General features: G+C 44.1%; 1 protein-coding gene across 2 annotated transcripts in view; it reads left to right on the plus strand.

Annotated features, from left to right (window-relative positions):
• Window positions 1-12347, plus strand: part of CDC5L (cell division cycle 5 like) — a 35455-nt gene extending 23108 nt beyond the window's left edge. The window contains exons 15-16 of one of the 2 annotated variants that reach the window (XM_031604945.2): window positions 10468-10680; window positions 11871-12347. In XM_031604945.2, the coding sequence (XP_031460805.1) occupies window positions 10468-10680; window positions 11871-11975 (318 nt within the window). In that variant the 3' untranslated portion in view covers window positions 11976-12347. Of the gene's footprint in view, window positions 1-7672; window positions 7754-10467; window positions 10681-11870 lie in introns of those variants that run through there. The other variant, XM_090136631.1, reaches the window with a different exon arrangement.
• Window positions 12348-17416: the final 5069 nt, after the last annotated feature.

The raw sequence follows: 17416 nt of genomic DNA on the forward strand, positions 1-17416 counted from the left end.
GTAGGAAAAAGCCATGACTGCTCAGTGGTAGATGCTGGGGCCAGCTGCACGTTGTGTAGTCACTGTGTGCTGCTTCCCTATGGGACTGCTAACACGCTGTGTGAAAATGACATCTATTTCCAGCACTGCCTTTATGGCTCAGTGGTTGCTGGCTGGATTGATGGTGTGGACAAGTAGGTGTCTTATCTCTAATTGGCTTCGTTTTGCTACCTGTGTGATTTAGTGGTGGCAGCCTTGTGTGTGTGGACACAACATGTGTCAGTGCTGTTACTCATGGACTTGAGGAGGCAAAGCAGAGCAACAGTGGAGAGCTTCTGTTTGCTTGGATATCTTGCCCAGGCATCATCTGTAGAAATGCACAATACAATGATAGTTTTAGTTTGGAATATTGGAACATACTTCCACATATTACTAATTCTTTTTGTGTCTCATTTGAGTATTTTAGACACTTTAGATGTGAGGAGGGTACAACTTGAACATTTAGAAGTCATGGTGTTTTGTGTCCATGCAAGTTAATCCCCCTGATTTCAGTGTGAGTCAGTGGTACAGTTTGCTTTTGCTTGAATCTAGGTGGGATTTCCTGATCTTTGCATTTACTTCTACAAATGTGGTGTATTAATTCCAGGGTGGCTATCCTGCAGGGTAAGTCAACAAATGGGAGTTTTCTCAAGCACAGTGGATGTCAGTCACTATATCAGTTCTCTGCAACACCTTGCATTTGCTTCTCTTCCAAGCAGCGTACTGAGAAAGCAAACTATTCCTACCCTGGGTTATGTGCTAAGCCAGGAACCTTATCAAGAGAAAGGAAATAGTAGAGGCATCTATTGAAGCTAATTGCTTCCCTTTGTAATTGAGAACATGAGATGTGTTTGCCAGTTTTACTTCCTATTGGAAGAGTTCATAATGTTGGCTTTGCTGCTTTCAGGTATTTTTATCAACATCATGGTAGTTATGTCCTCGTTGTACTTGATTACATCGGATTACAAGTCCATGAAGCATTGCAGTTTTGTAGGGTTTGCACTTCTTTTTCCTGGTTAACACAAATGGATAGCAGATCCATTAAGAATTGTCTTTGCCTCTGTGTGAAAACACTGTTAACTAAAACCACTTTTAACTCCTTAAATGGCAATCTGTGTTGTAGATAGGATGCTCTTATGCTTCTGCTCGTGCTGAAAAGCAGCAGCAGCCCTACATTGTCTCCAGGATCTCCCTGTAATGATTTCTCACCCTGCAGTTATGCTTCTGCAACTCCACATTAATCTGATTTTGTTCCTTGATCTGGCAGCAGATAAATTATTTTTAGATGCAGAACCAGACCCCTTTCTGTAGCAGCTGGCTACTAGGTCAGCTTAGCCTGTGATACATCACATCTTCACTTGCAGGATTTGGGATTATTTGTGAGATCTGTAATGAGGCTGCTGTCCATAACTTGTGATGCACTAAATAAAAGTTCTTCTGTAGCCAAGGATAACTTATGTCTGGAGTAAGAAAAAACACCCTGCCTGAGAAGATAACTGATTTAGCCAGAAATACATTTTCTCTCTAGCGTGTGTGTATTCACTGCCTATTTTTAAGCAAGTCCCATGAGTTCAGCTTCAATACACCTCATTGTAGCCTCCTAACTAAAACAAAACTGCAGTTGCCTTAGGCTTCCCTTGTTTTTGGTGGAGAGACAAGGCACCTCCTGAGAGCAACTCTGCCTGCCTAGGAGTTGTATTTCCCTCCTGAGGCTTCTACTTTTCTCTTTTGATTACAGAGGCACCTAGAGCATCTCAGATAAGCGAAACAAAAGTAGGTCTTAATGTCTCCTTCAGTTCCTCTGTCTCTGGAACAGGATTTAATGTCTGCTTTATGGAATTCTGTGAAGTTGTTTGCGAGGCACTTGCAGACCTGTGTCTGAAAATCACTTCTAAAACTGCTAAATCTTAAGTGTGCTTGTAATAACGGGAAAGTAATCTTTTCAGTTCACTACTTGTTCCGTGGAGCTTTGCATCTTTGCTTTTTACAAGTCTGGAATAAAAACCAGGTAAATCCTTTAGGTAAGGGAGCATATAAACAGAATGAGGAATGGCTGTTTAGGAAGGTGGATGGTGATAGGACAAGGGGGAATGGTTTTAAAGTGAGACAGGGGAGGTTTTGGTTGGATATGAGGAGGAAGTTTTTCAGCCAGAAGGTGGTGAGGCACTGGAACAGGTTGCCCAAGGAGGCTGTGGATGCCCCATCCCTGCAGGCATTCAAGGCCAGGCTGGATGTGGCTCTGGGCAGCCTGGGCTGCTGGTTGGTGACCCTGCACATAGCAGGGGGTTGGAACTGGATGAGCGTTGTGGTCCTTTTGAACCCAGGCCATTCTGTGATTCTAAGTTGACAATACTGAAACGAAAATATATCAGACCAATCTGCAGTCAAATCGAAGACATTTAGGCAAGATCACAAGAAGTAAGAAGTCAATAATGAGAAAATTGCTATAAAATCAACTGTTTGTATTGCTCTCTGAAAAAATGTTTAAGAGCAAAAAGACAGTACTGTTAGCCACGGCTGAGAGCCTGAGCAATGCCATTACTGTAAGCACTGAAGTTTCAGGGAACAGCTGGATTTGAGTAAAACAGAATCACAGAATCACAGAATCACAGAATCACTAAGGTTGGAAAAGACCTATAAGATCATCCAGTCCAACCATCCACCTGTCACCAATGGTTCTCATTAAACCACATCCCTCAGCACAACATCCAAACGTTCTTTGAACACCTCCAGGGTCGGTGACTCCACCACCTCCCTGGGCAGCCCATTCCAGTGCCTGACCACCCTTTCAGAGAAGTAGTATTTCCTAATATCCAGCCTGAATCTTCCCTGGCGAAGCTTGAAACCATTCCCTCTAGTCCTATCACCAGTTACACGAGAGAAGAGGCCGACCCCCAGCTCGCTACAACCTCCCTTCAGGTAGTTATAGAGAGCAATAAGGTCTCCCCTGAGCCTCCTCTTCTCCAGACTGAACAATCCCAGCTCCCTCAGCCGCTCCTCATAAGGCCTGTGCTCCAGACCCCTCACCAGCTTTGTTGCCCTTCTCTGAACACGCTCCAGGGCCTCAATGTCTTTCTTGCAGTGAGGGGCCCAGAACTGGACACAATACTCAAGGTGCGGCCTCACCAGAGCTGAGTACAGGGGAACAATTACTTCCCTACTCCTGCTGGTCACACTGCTTCTGATACAAGCCAGAATGCCATTGGCCTTCTTGGCCACCCGGGCACACTGCTGGCTCATGTTTAGCCGAGCGTCAACCAACACCCCCAGGTCCATTTCCTCTACACAGTCTTCAAGCCATTCCACCCCAAGCCTGTAGCGTTGCTTGGGGTTGCTGTGGCCAAAGTGTAGGACCCGGCATTTGGTCTTATTAAACCTCATCCCATTGGCTTCAGCCCAGCTCTCCAGCCTGTCCAGATCTCTCTGTAGGGCCTCGCTACCCCCAGGCAGATCGACACTTCCAGCCAACTTGGTGTCATCTGCAAACTTACTGAGGGTGCACTCAATGCCCTCATCCAGGTCATCAATAAAAATATTGAAAAGGACAGGCCCCAGCACCGACCCCTGGGGAACACCACTCGTGACCGGTCGCCAGCTGGATTTAGCTCCATTGACCACCACTCTCTGGGCTCGACCCTCCAGCCAGTTCCTTACCCAGCCAAGAGTGTACCTGTCCAAGCCACGGGCTGCCAGCTTCTGCAGGAGAATACTGTGGGAGACAGTGTCAAAGGCCTTGCTGAAGTCTAGGTAGACTACATCAACAGCCTTTCCCTCATCCACCAGGCGGGTCACTAGATCATAGAAGGAGATCAGGTTGGTCAAGCAGGACCTACCCTTCGTGAACCCATGCTGGCTAGACCTGATGCTCCAGTTGTCCCGCACTTGCCGCGTGATCTCCCTCAAGACAATCTGCTCCATAACCTTCCCTGGCACCGAGGTCAGGCTAACAGGCCTGTAGTTCCCCGGGTCCTCCTTACAGCCCTTCTTGTAGATGGGAGTCACATTGGCAAGCCTCCAGTCTTCTGGTACCTCACCAGTCAACAAGGAGCGCTGATAGATGATGGAAAGCGGCTCGGCTATCACCTCCGCCAGTTCCCTCAGCACTCTCGGGTGAATCTCATCCGGCCCCATGGACTTGTGACAGTCCAGTTGGAGTAGAAGGTCTCTGACCGTTTCCTTCTGAATCATGGGTGGTTTAGTCTGGTCTCCAGCCGAGACCACCTGGTCGAAAAGTGGAATATCCTGAGGATAACTGGTCTGACCTTTAAAGACAGACGTAAAGAAGGCATTCAGGACCTCTGCCTTTTCTTTATCCTCAGTAGTCACATTCCCGGCTTCATCCAGTAAAGAATGGAGATTCTCCTTAGTCCTCCTCTTACTGTTGATATATTTGTAAAAGGATTTCTTGTTTCTTTTTATTCCAGTGGCCAGGTCGAGCTCGAGCTGGGCTTTCGCCTTTCTGATTTTCTCCCTGCATATCTTAACAACTTCTCTGTATTCTTTCTGAGTTGCCCGTCCCTTCTTCCACAGGAGGTAGATTCTCTTTTTCTCCCGGAGCTTCAAGAATAGTTGCTTATTCATCCACGCCGGTCTCCTTCCCCGCCGGCTCATTTTGCAGCTCAGGGGGACAGCCCGCTCCTGCGCCTGTAAGACTACCTTCTTGAAGAGCAACCAGTTGTCTTGGACCCCTTTACCCTCTAAGACTGAATCCCAGGGGACTCCCCCTACTAGTCTTCTAAACAGTTCAAAGTCCGCCCTCCGGAAGTCCAAGGTAACAGTTTTGCTGTTCTTCCTCCTGGCTCCACCAAGAATCGAGAACTCTACCATCTCATGGTCACTCTGTCCAAGACAGCCCCCAACCTCCACATCTTCCACCAGACCTTCTCTGTTTGTGAACAGCAGGTCTAGCGGGGCAGCTCCTCTCGTAGGCTCTCTCACCAGCTGCATCAGAAAGTTATCCTCTATACACTCCAGAAACCTCCTAGACTGCTTCTTCTGCGCTGCGTTGAATTCCCAGCATATGTCAGGGAAGTTGAAGTCCCCCATGAGGACAAGGGCTGGCGACCTCGCAGCTTCTGCCAGCTGCTCATAGAACACCTCATCTGTCTCCTCATCCTGGTTCGGCGGTCTATAGCAGACACCCACCAATACATCTGCCTTGTCAGCCCTTCCCCTGATCTTTACCCATAGGGATTCAACCTTATCATCCCCAGCCACAAGCTCAGTAACATCAAAACACTCCCTAACATACAGAGCCACACCACCACCCCTTCTTTCTTGTCTATCCTTCCTGAAGAGCTTGTAGCCATCCATTGCAGCACTCCAGTCATGGGAGCAGTCCCACCATGTTTCCGTAATGGCGACTAGGTCATAGTTTGCCTGCCGCACCATGGCTTCCAACTCTTCTTGTTTGTTGCCCATGCTGCGTGCATTGGTGTAGATGCACTTCAGCCGAGCCCCTCGCCTCATCCCTAATCCCATTGCCGCTCCCCCAGGCTCATCTCTAGCAGGCCTGGTTTTATCCCCTACCCCCTTCATATCTAGTTTAAAGCCCTCTCTACAAGTCCTGCCAGCTCTTGGGCAAGGATCCGTTTCCCCCTTCGAGACAGGTGAGACCCATCAGCAGACCCCAGGCCAGGAGCCGAGTAGACCGCCCCATGATCAAAGAACCCAAAATTCTTACTTTTGCACCATCCTTTCAGCCATGTGTTTATAAGGTGTGTTCTTCTGGTCATCTCAGCGTCCTTCCCTGCCACTGTAGGAATACAGGCAAATACTACCTGTATTGTATGTAACTCCATCTGCTTTCCTCCTTCCTGCTTATGGCAATAACAATATCACCGGGGTATATGGTGAGCTGCTGGCCGTAAGTGTAATTGGTGGGAGAAACCAAGGACTCAGTATACTGTCAACTTAGAATCATAGTATGGCCTGGGTTGCAAAGAACCGCAATGCTCATCCAGTTCCAACCCCCTGCTATGTGCAGGGTCACCAACCAGCAGCCCAGGCTGCCCAGAGCCACATCCAGCCTGGTCTTTCCATTCTTCTCAGGTCATAATGTTTCGTGGGGGCTGGGTTAGCTCTCTTGTGTAGAAGAAAGCCTTTCTCCATTTGCTTACTTCACCTCTTCAGTCCAGGTTGTGCTAAAACACCTGCAATGAACAGAAAAGAGTTCTTTAAATTGTGTTGCAGTTTTATTACCAGTTGCTCATAGTATGGGAAAATCTTTCCTGTGTCTGTAACAATTGGTTTCCTACATGTTGTTTGGGGAAATTGGGTGGTCTACTAACTCACAGGACAGTTAGGGACCAGTCTGAGAAGTTTGGGTCTGCAGTGATCCTTTTTGAGGTTAATGATGCTGTGCTTGTTGTGTTACCTTATTACACAGCAGCAACCACTCAGTGCTTACAGATGATCAAAGCTGTTAGCCTGTGCTAGTTGCTGGCTGTCATCTTACTGCAATTTCTTCTTCTAGGCAGAGGTGAAAGGTTTCAGAAAAGTTTAGTAAGAAGACATTACCTGTTTTTCTGTTTAATCTGTGCTCTTGTAGCTGTGTTTCTGCTTGTTCTTTATATCTACCCTATGCTGTCTTACTCCATGGTCCTACCAACTAATGTTACTATGCTTGAAGACAAGGCATAATTTCTGAAAATGTAGTTTGCATGGGCATTACTCATGGGTTATTGGTTTTGTCTGTGGATAGAGACAACAGCCTGCTGATAGCAGTAGTAAATCATTTTGATAAATGGTCATTAAATGATGGAGTGTTTTGACATAGAGCAGTTAATGAGTTCTTGTATAAAAGCATGCTCTCAGGGTACCAGCAAGCTTGTTCAAGCAGATCACCTAAATGAGCATAAAGGGTTCACTGGTGTTTAGTCATCGTTGGCTCTGGGATGGTGTGAAATTCTTCCTGTTAGATGAAAAAACATTGCTTTTTAGTCAATCTCTCTTCTCTAGATGATGCTCTTAGAAGCCTGCGATTACTGCTGTTGCCCTGAGTGCTATTCTATGTAGTCCAGTGTCAGAAACTGGTCACCATTCTCTAAGTAGGTAGGCATGAAGGAAGGCACTTACCCCATCCCAAACCTCTGCTGTAAGTCCCAGCACTTCCCCTGAGCTGGTGGATTGTTTTACCCACGTCTGTGTGTGCTATTCCCATTTTGCTGAAACTGGCACAATAGACAACGGAACTGAAGCTGGCCAAGAAACAGTACAAAATAAATAAGTAAGTGGAGAAATCTTTGCAGTGTCTTTACATTTTCTGCTAGGCTCATGGGGGAAATGGTTGTCAGATTTTACTGAAATCCATTTCTTAGCTTTAAGCAAATAATGTAGACTACTGTTCAAACACACCTCTTCATAACTGCTCGGAATTCTTTGCTTGGTATCTGAGCCTTAAAATTTTACGAAGCTTGAACTAAAATTATATGCAGTTATTGGCATTAATGCAGCAGTCAGCAATTCTTCATAAATAGCATTTGTTACAAAAGCAGAGACCTCCTTTTGACCTTCTGGTAGTAGGTCCTAAAATCTTGTAGATGGGAGAGGGAAGGAGAGGTGGTGAGTGTTCACATTGCTCTCTATAAGCAGGGAAGGAAGAAAGGCCTGTTATTTCTGGTTTTAAAAACTTTTTTTTTTTTTTTTAATGCAGCAGTGAGGCCTGTGGTAGTCTGAGATAGACAAGGAGCTGAGCAGGATGATGAGAGCTGAACAGCAGTAGGAGCTGTAGTAGGTAAAAGCAAGAATCTGTCTCCAGTACAAGCTTAGATTTATTAAGTCCGTGTTAAGTCAGTGTCTGAAAACTTCAGAATTCTTAAGTAGTTTTAACAAGCATTAGATTTGAACTAGTATTTCTTTTTTTAATGGAGAAAGAAAAAGACAGAGGAAGTTTTCTACATGGTCTTTCTTAACTTGTTTGAGAATAATGGCATTTTCACTCACAGGGTGTTGATGCATTTTGATGCACTGGAACAGGTTGCCCAAGAAGGCTGTGGATGCCCCATCCCTGCAGGCATTCAAGGCCAGGCTGGATGTGGCTCTGGGCAGCCTGGGCTGCTGGTTGGCGACCTGCACACAGCAGGGGGTTGGAACTGGATGAGCACTGTGGGCCTTTGCAACCCAGGCCATTCTGTGATAATGGCATTCTGACTGGAGTTTTGTGTCACACTGAGCACACACTATCATCTGTAATGCTGTGAAACAACACGGGACAGTTGGTCTGTGTTACGTTAGACCTCTGCTATAAATAAAATCCTGTTTGCCTGTGCATCCATCTATTCCACGGTTTCTAAATGTCAGGAGTTCTCAGCACACATTTCTCATCCAAGAAGCAGTAATTGGCAAATAGTTCATTTACCACACAGCTGTATTTGTTGTTGCTGTAATAGCATATTATTTACCAGTGAAGACATTTAAAGCTTTCATACTTTTCCATCAGAGAGTATCCTCACAAATCCCTAATCTATTTATTTAATTTTCTCTCGATTTACGTAAATATTGAAAAAGAGGCGCCTTTCTGTATGTTTAAAGCACCTTGGGCATACGGTAAGGCTGCATTGCAAACAAAATCTGAAAAGTGTAGCAGTCTGCATCTGTCTCCCCAGGAGCAAACTAGGCAGCTCAGAAGGTTACATTTCTCCTTCTCTCTCCCTTTAACAGTTTTCTCCCATTACCATTCACTTTTTTTTTTATATCTCTACACCACATATTAAAACTGTTTTAAAGAATTGAATAAATTGTTAAGGAGTAGGACTTTTGAAAGAAACATCCAGCTGGGTGAAGTGTGAAGACTTACCCCATCCCCAGGCTCCTATGTAAGTGCTTCAGTAACGTGGGGCTGTGGACAGGTTGGTGAAATTCACTTAACTGATCGCAGTTTGAGAAGCCAAAGCCCTCTTGTTGAGTAGGAATCTTTTACACAAGTTTTCATAGCATGGCTTGGGTTGAAAAGGCCCTCAATGCTCATCTGGTTCCAACCCCCTGCTATGTGCAGGGTTGCCAACCAGCAGACCAGCTGCCCAGAGCCACATCCAGCCTGGCCTTGAATGCTCACAGGGATGGGGCATCCACAGCCTCCTTGGGCAACCTGTTTCAATGTGTCACCACCCTCTGGGTGAAAAACTTCCTCCTAATAATTTGATTTTATGAAGCATGCTTTTTTTTTTTTTTTTTTTTTTCCCTTGAATGAGATAGCGTGGAAGAAAGTAGCCAAGTAACCTTATGTCTGTGTTTAGAGGTGTGAAATGCTGCACTTCTCCCAAACTTTGTTTGGTTTTATATTCCTGTGTTACTTGCAGATCTTTAAGAATTTCTTTGGTGCTCTCTACCAGACTTAAAAACTGCTGATGGCCATTTTGTGCTTTGCCTCCCTTTTGGTTTTGCCCAACTGAATACACATAGAAAAATCCGCAAAGGGTTCTTTTTTGTACCATGTAGAATGAAATATTTATAACATCTTAACATGATTATGCTTGTTTATTTTTGCATTGTATCCCAGGTGGCAGAATTTCAGAATTATCACTGGGTTGTGGCTTTAGAGGACTTGAACTCATCTGGGGAAACCAAGACTTTTCAGTCAGGATGCACCAGCTTGCAGTTAGCAGACAGTACAGGAAGGAGAGTTTCACTTTCATCATACCAATTGCTTTCTGGTTTTGATACTGCATTTTAATCTCATCACGTTGTCACATCTGTTGTGTATGGTATTGGACTGTAAATTGTGGGGTTTTGCTTCTGGCTTTTGCCACTCACCTGAGGCAGCTGATTCATTGTGCTATCTTAGTGTCTGCTAGCTGAAGATAATCTTACATTCTCGCTTTGAGATCCATGAGGGGAAAGCCCTGTGTAAAAAAGCAGTGTTACTTGAGAGGCCACTGAGGAGTTAGCAAGCTTATAATATGGCATAGAAAGGAATAATATTGCAATGCTATAGAGCTGCAGTAAATCTGAATGGAAGATCTGATAGATAGCTGAGGTCACTTTATTTTAAGCCAAAGCCAACTTCACCTCTTTGCAGTCTCATATTCATATGCTCACAAACTGAAACATGTGGCTGTTTTTGTAGATAAAGAATATAATCTGAAAAAAAAAAAACCAACCACATTTCTTCATCCAATTTTCCTTTGCTGAGGCACAGAACATCTCCAGTGTGACTGAGGGGTGGCATAGCAAGCTGTCATGTACATGTCTTGACGGCCTATTTGACAACATCAACAATTCCTATCTGTAAAGCTATACTCCTAACGTGTAATCACTCCTTCAAAGCCTACTTGCACTGCACAGATCTTAATCTAGAAATCTCTTCTAGGTTGTTGTAAAATGTGCAGTGGATGATGTGTTAATAGAAATCAAAGAACTCCAACTTCATGCTGTGCAGCAGATTTTGACTTTAAAAAAAAAAAAAAGACTTCTGGATAATTAAAACAATTCCTGATTTCATTCTGACAGATAAACAGAGGTCATATGACAACTGAAGCAAAGAGGGCTGCCAAGATGGAAAAGAAGCTGAAGATTTTGCTTGGCGGTTATCAGTCTCGAGCAATGGGCCTCATCAAACAGCTGAATGATTTGTGGGACCAAATAGAGCAGGCGCACCTGGAGCTGCGTACTTTTGAGGAACTGAAGAAACATGAAGATGCTGCTATTCCACGGAGACTGGAGGTGAGTTTCCTCAATGTGATGCCTTAGATCAAACACAGACATTCTGTGGAAAGGATGTTTTTACAAAGCAAACTCTGAAGTTCACTGCCTGAGTTTGTACCAAGTTTTTAATGGTCTTCTTAAATTATACTTTTGCCTGTTACCAGGCTCCTCTGCTGCAGATTTCACTATCAAAGATTCTGTGACATATTACAAGCTGGTACTAATCTACTAGCGTGTTCTTTAACTTTGTTTTTATTTTATTTCCTCATGTGGTTTATTTTATTAATCTTCTGCTATGCATGTCGGCAGAGGTTCTGTGTCTGTCTTAATTTGGCTTGTTTTGTTTCTAATTACTACTAGAACTTAAGAGCAGATCTGCAAGTTGTGTAAAGCTTTCTATTACCTTAAAAGTCAGTGAACTCAAATTTATAGTGAAATTTTTTTTTAAACCTTGATTGTATTCCTTTCTTAACCTGTGTTGTTGTTGTCAGATTTGCAGATAAATGGACTTCTATAAACTGATATCATAATGTCATTTTGGAACTGAATTTTAACGTGACCCACAGTTTCAGAAGCTAAGTAGCTGTAGTGTCATCTCAGTTTTGAGCTGTCCTCAGTGTTCAGGCTCTTTGCCTTGAGACCTGTTGCTGGCTGTCTGTCGTTTGTGATCTTGACCGTTGCCTCTGAGTAATACCAGCCTGCCTTGTCGGCTCTAACTGATCAGCATGACTTTGAGGAGGAAAGAGGAGATTCAGAGAGAAATACAAGAGTGAAAGGATATAAAATGAGCTAGTAGCTGGCAGTTTCAGAACTAGCAGTAGCTCTCATTCACACGCTTCAGCATTAGCAGAACAGGGTCTGTGGAAGGTAGTATTGCAGGAAGGTTGGAAGTACTGCAGGCAGTACTGAGGAAGGCTGGCTTAAAAGGTTTCTGAAAAACTCGTGGAAGAGGAGAATAGTAGATAACTGTTTTTTACAGGGAATTGCTTATGGCTAGTTCCTAATTTGAAACCTTCCTTTTTGAAGCATTTCATATCAGCTGCTGTCAAAAACAGGATGCTGAAATAAGGTGACCAGAATGTTAAATACTGTAGTTTTTAAAGTAATTTTGTATTCTTGTATCTGAGCTTCCTCTGAAGGAACTGAAATCTAACCTTTGCTAAAGATCTGCAGACGTGTGACTGACTGGTTAATTGTTTTCCTTTCAGTGTCTGAAGGAAGATGTGCAGCGACAGCAGGAGAGAGAAAAGGAGCTTCAGCAGAGATTTGCTGATTTCATGTTGGATAAAGAGACTTTTCAATCAAAGTATTAAAGCACAAAATTCCTTTCATCACTGATGTAATATTTTTCAAGTATGCAGATACTTCTCCAACAGCTTTTGCCATCAGTTGCAGAAAGCAAGCGTAGTCTGCTGTCTGTATCTCATCCACTTTTTTTTCCATTACTGGACTATTTCTGATGCTGTAGGTATGAGTGGCTTTGTCAAAGATTTAAAAAAAAAAAAAAAAAGATTGAAATCTCCAACACTTCATTAAAAGAAAAACATCACTGTGGTATGATTTTAGCCATGTCTTCGTTTACTAGGATCATCACATTATTCCTGGTGTTTTATCAGTCTTAAGATCTGTAAGGTAGATGCCTGCAGAGTAATGTCTTTTGAATAAACCTGGAATGTCAAAAATAATTATGAAATGAAATGTCTGTCTTTTGACTAAAACAGAATCCACCCCAAGCCAGATCTGTGTCACAATACTGGATAAATTATTTTAATTATCATTCTTCCCAACTTTTTCGTTCCCCTCAAAAACTGTGTCTTATAACATGTAGGACTCATGCAGAGTAATTCTGGTCTATGTAAAATGGTGTTTTCAGGGCAGTAAGGTTCTGGCACTGCTGCCCAGAGCTGAGGTGCTCAGGGACATGGTTTGGCCTTGGGTAGCCTGAGATGGGGGTTTGGAGCTTGATAGTCTTTAAGGTCCCTTCCAACCTAAGCCATTCTTTGATTCTCTCCTGTGCATATGGCTAAACATTCCCCTTTATATCAGGACATTCAAATGCTTGTGATGTGAGTCAGTGTAACTTCATCCTGTTGCTTGTCTTCTCTGATGACCATCAGTTATTTATTCTGTCCAGCTTTTAGAACTGGCCTTTGCTTTCAAGCCATGATCATCAGCCTTCATCTTCAAGCATCTCTTACACATGTCATGTGAGTTAACGTGAGCTGGTGAAAGGTACAGTGGTTAGAACTTGAGCAGCTCTGGTGGCTGAATTACATGGGTATGTCCATACTGTGCCATAGCTCACATTCAGCCTTGCACGCCATCATGCGAGGCTTTATGGAGTTACATGCTGAGCCCACAGTACTTCTGAGATCCATGGTGGTACTTCGAGTTCCTCCTGTGAGTTGGTGTTCTGTGTTGCCCAGAGCAGCCCTGGCTTGGGTTGGAGTAACCCAATGGATTCCTCTGACCACATCTCAGAACAGGATTTCATTTTCTTACTGCTTTTTCTTCTGAATAGTAAGGATGGGATTGTTGAAAAGAGTGAATGCATCTTTCTATTTGTGGCAACAGACTTTCCAAATCCAGAATTTTTCCAAGTACTGATTAGTGAGAACATGCCTTAAGTTATATTCTATGAAGTTAGATGTCATTATTTAAATAATTTTATCAGCTATTCTCATGCTTTTAATGCTTTTAATGTTAGCATTCGCCAGTCATCTTATGAGATGATTGCTTTCATGTGTGTTTTTTTTTTTTTTTTTTGAGGTGTTCATCACCTCTTCAGTGATTGATCTTCCATTCAACTCTTACAGGTTGGGTGTCAGGAGCAGTTGCTTGTGGAAATGCATGGGGAAAAAAAAGGTAAAACTGTATTAACAGCACTGAATTCAGCAGTTAAACATCAGGCTGCACATATCAGCAGGATTGGGGATGTTTAGCTGCTTAAATGCTCTCCAGAGCAATCAGCAAACAGTCAGGGAGGTTTGAGAGGTGGTTTGTATAGGCAACCTGTCAGATTTTTGTTGATCACTGATGGGCACAGGTGATGGAGGTGGCCTTGCTCACCTGGATATGGATCTGAAATATTAATGCAATTATAGACTGCATATGTGTTAAATATGTAGCTAACAGGGCACATCTGGAAAAAGGTATTAAGCATCAATCTTTTAGCATATGGGATAGCTTGTATGGGTTATACCCAAAAGGAAAAATGCATATCATGACAGTTCTCGTGGTTGTGTGGTAGCTAGAAGTATTAAGAAAAAACCCTTGTAGGTTTACCAATACCACAACTACAATTATTTCTTTCTTTTTAAGGCTGCAGCAGAGCCTCTGATGTTTTTTAGTATTTTTGACAGCTTCAGAACTAGATAAGTATTTTGGTGTTCTGCCTTAGCAGATAGTTCTTAATGGTAAATTGAGAAGGATGGGGTGCAGAGGTGACTTCAACCTGAGGTGTAACTATGGCATTACATCTGCCTGTTTATCCAGAAGTATTTCAATGCTATGGGAAGATAATGCAGGCAGATGCTTGGGATGATGTCTGAGGCTGTTAGGCCTGAGTGCCTGGCACTGCTTCAGTGTCATTGCTGAGCTGTGCTGAAAGAAATGCCAGAATTCACAGGGGATGTTCTGTGTACGTGCATGTTGGATCCATAGAGGTGTGCAAGCAGGAGGAGGGCCAGGCTGGGACATCTGAGATCAAGAATTGCTGGTGTGACAGCTGAAATTGAAGCACTTAGGAGATTTGTTCTACCAAAGCTGGGTGCTGGCAGGCACTGATGGTCCCAACAGCAGGCAGTCATAGAATAACCAAGGTTGGAAAAGACCTCTGAGGTAATCCAGTCCAACCATCCTCTTACCACCAATATTTCCCCACAAAATCATGTCCCTCAGTACAGCATGTAAATGTTCCTTGAACATCTCCAGGGGCAATGAGTCCACCACCTCCCTGGGCAGTCCATTCGAGCAACTGACTGCTCTTTCAAAAAAGAAATTTCTCCTAAAATCCAGGCTGAACCTCCCTTGGCACAACTGCGGGCCATTCCCTCTTGTCCTATCACTAGTAATATGGGAGAAGAGGCCAACCACCGCCTCCTTTTGGGGAGTTGTAGAGAGCAATAAGGTCTTGGGCTCATTTTCTATCCAACAGTGCTCGCTGTATCTCCTAAAACACCTTCCTATTGCATACAGGTGTTTGATGGACAGAAGAGTAGCCAACACACTTCAAAAACAAGCTTTGATTTGAAGCTTTGGAAGCTACCTAGAACAATAGCAAACATAACCATAAACAGCACAAACAGTTACTGCTCTGCTGCAGCAAACCTGACTGAGTGGTGGTTATATGTGTAATTTTGAGAATTATTCCACGTTCTCCCTGTGAAATCCCTCCATTCAGCACACCGAGATATATCTGTAGTGATATAGCAAGTCTGTAAGGAATTTCAACCAATGATTTCCTTCCCTTCCTGGAACAGGACTTGGTGTTTCTATGTTGGATCAGTCCTGCAGCTGGAGCTCTTCTGAAGTTGGTGGAGTTGATAAGACTGTGATGGGCTTCCAATGAAATCAGACTCAGGTACCTGAGGAAGGTAATAGGACAGCATAAATTAGCATGGCTGATAACAACCAAAAGATGTGCTGGGGGAAGGGGGAGGCTTCTAACCTGCAGGAGGTTCTCTGTGAGAAATCCCACAGAGCTGAAGCCAGCTCCCAAAACGTGGCAAACACCCAATGAAATGAGCACTGCATTAAACTTGTAATGAGTCACTGCAGCCAGTAATGGTCGGATGCACTAATTCCCCACTTATATGGAGCGGAGGGTCTGTGTGCCACCAGACAGCATCTTCTCTTTGCCTGTTGCTGCTGCTTCTGCTTTCGTGCCCTCATTTGCGAGTGTTGGAGCAGCCCTTAAAATGTATTGATCCAAGTTGGATGTCCAATCTGTTGTAAAGCCAGGAGCTGGGCTAGCTTTTGAGGTTGAAAATGCAAACAGCTGTGAAAATGGAGCAGAATTCCAGAGGCTGAGCCACCTGGTTGTGTGGATAAAGAGACTGAAGTGAGGACTGCAGTGCCCCAAGACAAGAAGCTGATACGAGGCACTTACCCACAATTAGGCACTTCTGGCGCATGAATGTATCTGAGCCCCTGATGGTAAATACTGGAGACGTGATGCTTTTTGCAAACGTGGCCTGAACACAGATTTCTAAGTAGAAGGTGTCAAAACCCATGATGGATCTTTTTGTTTTGGCTGCAAACTAGCTAGTGGTGCCTTCAAGCCGTGTGTGAACTTTGGCTTGCCTTTGGTGTCCCAGGACAGCGATACTGCTGGGGAAGATGACATTACTGCGGTCTGGACTTCATCTGCCTCACATCCATCTCAGGAATCCGACATACAGTTGTCTTCCACAGTGTGGGTTCAAAGCAACACCTGTCTCCCGAGCAGGTTTTAAAAGCAAAGTATTAAATAGCATTTCCCCCACTCTCTTAGTTCAGCGAAATGCACTTTGAAAAATCGCCAGATACTCATCTGAAAGCAAAGTGTCCTGATAACTGGTTCCAGACTTGTGTTTTCTGCCTTTCTGGGGCTGCAGCTTGTCTTTTTTGCTTACCAACAACGGAAGACATGGTTCTGCTTGTCTGGAAGTCTTGCGCTCCCACCGACTCCCACGGGAGCAACAGCAGCCCCTGACTCAGGAAAAGACATAAAGCATGTGCTTGAAGTTGATGTAAGCCAACCCATTGCTGTAGCTCCCCTGAAGTGCATACAATTGTCTGATCATGTTAAAAATTGTATCTGGTTTCAACGTGGCCCATGTAGAATAAGGCCCTTCATGACTTTAAAGCAATGGAGAATAGCAGGGGTTAAAAAGAGGGGCCTCAGTGTTGAAGCACAGAATCATCAAGGTTGGAAAAGACCTTCAAGATCATCCAGTCCAAACGTCCACCTACCACCAATATTTCCCCACTAAACTGTGTCTACATGTACCACATCTACATGGTTCTGCAATGCCTCTAGGGACGGTACCCCACCTAAAGTCCAACCTGAATCTCCTCTGGCTCCTCTCCCTCTCCTCTCGATTATTCCCTAGGTGATAGAGAATGCAGTGTGTGTTTTCTTGGTCTTCTCTGCGATTTATTATGAGATGTCTTATTTTCAAGGTTAGAAAAATCTCCAGAGTCAAAAATTTGTTGCGTATGGGATTAGACAGGTCTGCCTCATCAGGTCACTTCCAGGTTTCCATGTTACAACGGTGGTTCTGATGCGTTTGGCCTCTTCAAAGGAGACGGAAGTGCTTCCTTTAAGATCACTGATGTACACTGAAAGCATTTATGAATTGTGACGTGAGGAGACACGGACTATTTTATTATTTGTGCAGCTTGTACATCAGATCCCTTGCCAAATCCACTCTGCAGGTCAATGCCTCAGCATCAGACCAGAGAGCACACTGCATTTCTCTCCTTCTCCTCTCCTATTTCTCTCCCTCCCTTCCATCCTCCTCAAAAGAAACGCAGGGTCCATTTTGTGTCATTACCATTCCAGCAACGTTTTAAGGCACGTTGTGCACCTCAGGTGAGATCTTGGCCCCAGTGAGGTCAAGGGAAGATTTGGCTTCAGTGATTCTGAGTTTTCCTCCGCTCTCCTCCCATCTGCACTGGATAAGTGCAGATTCTGTCGGGAGAAGAAAAAGATCCTCTTCTGACAAATAGTCACAGAGGCAGACTGAAGCTGAACCAGCCAACTGGGATT

The sequence above is a fragment of the Phasianus colchicus genome, chromosome 2 (genome assembly GCF_987193195.1).
Source record: "Phasianus colchicus chromosome 2, bPhaCol1.hap1.1, whole genome shotgun sequence".
NCBI lineage: Eukaryota > Metazoa > Chordata > Aves > Galliformes > Phasianidae > Phasianus > Phasianus colchicus.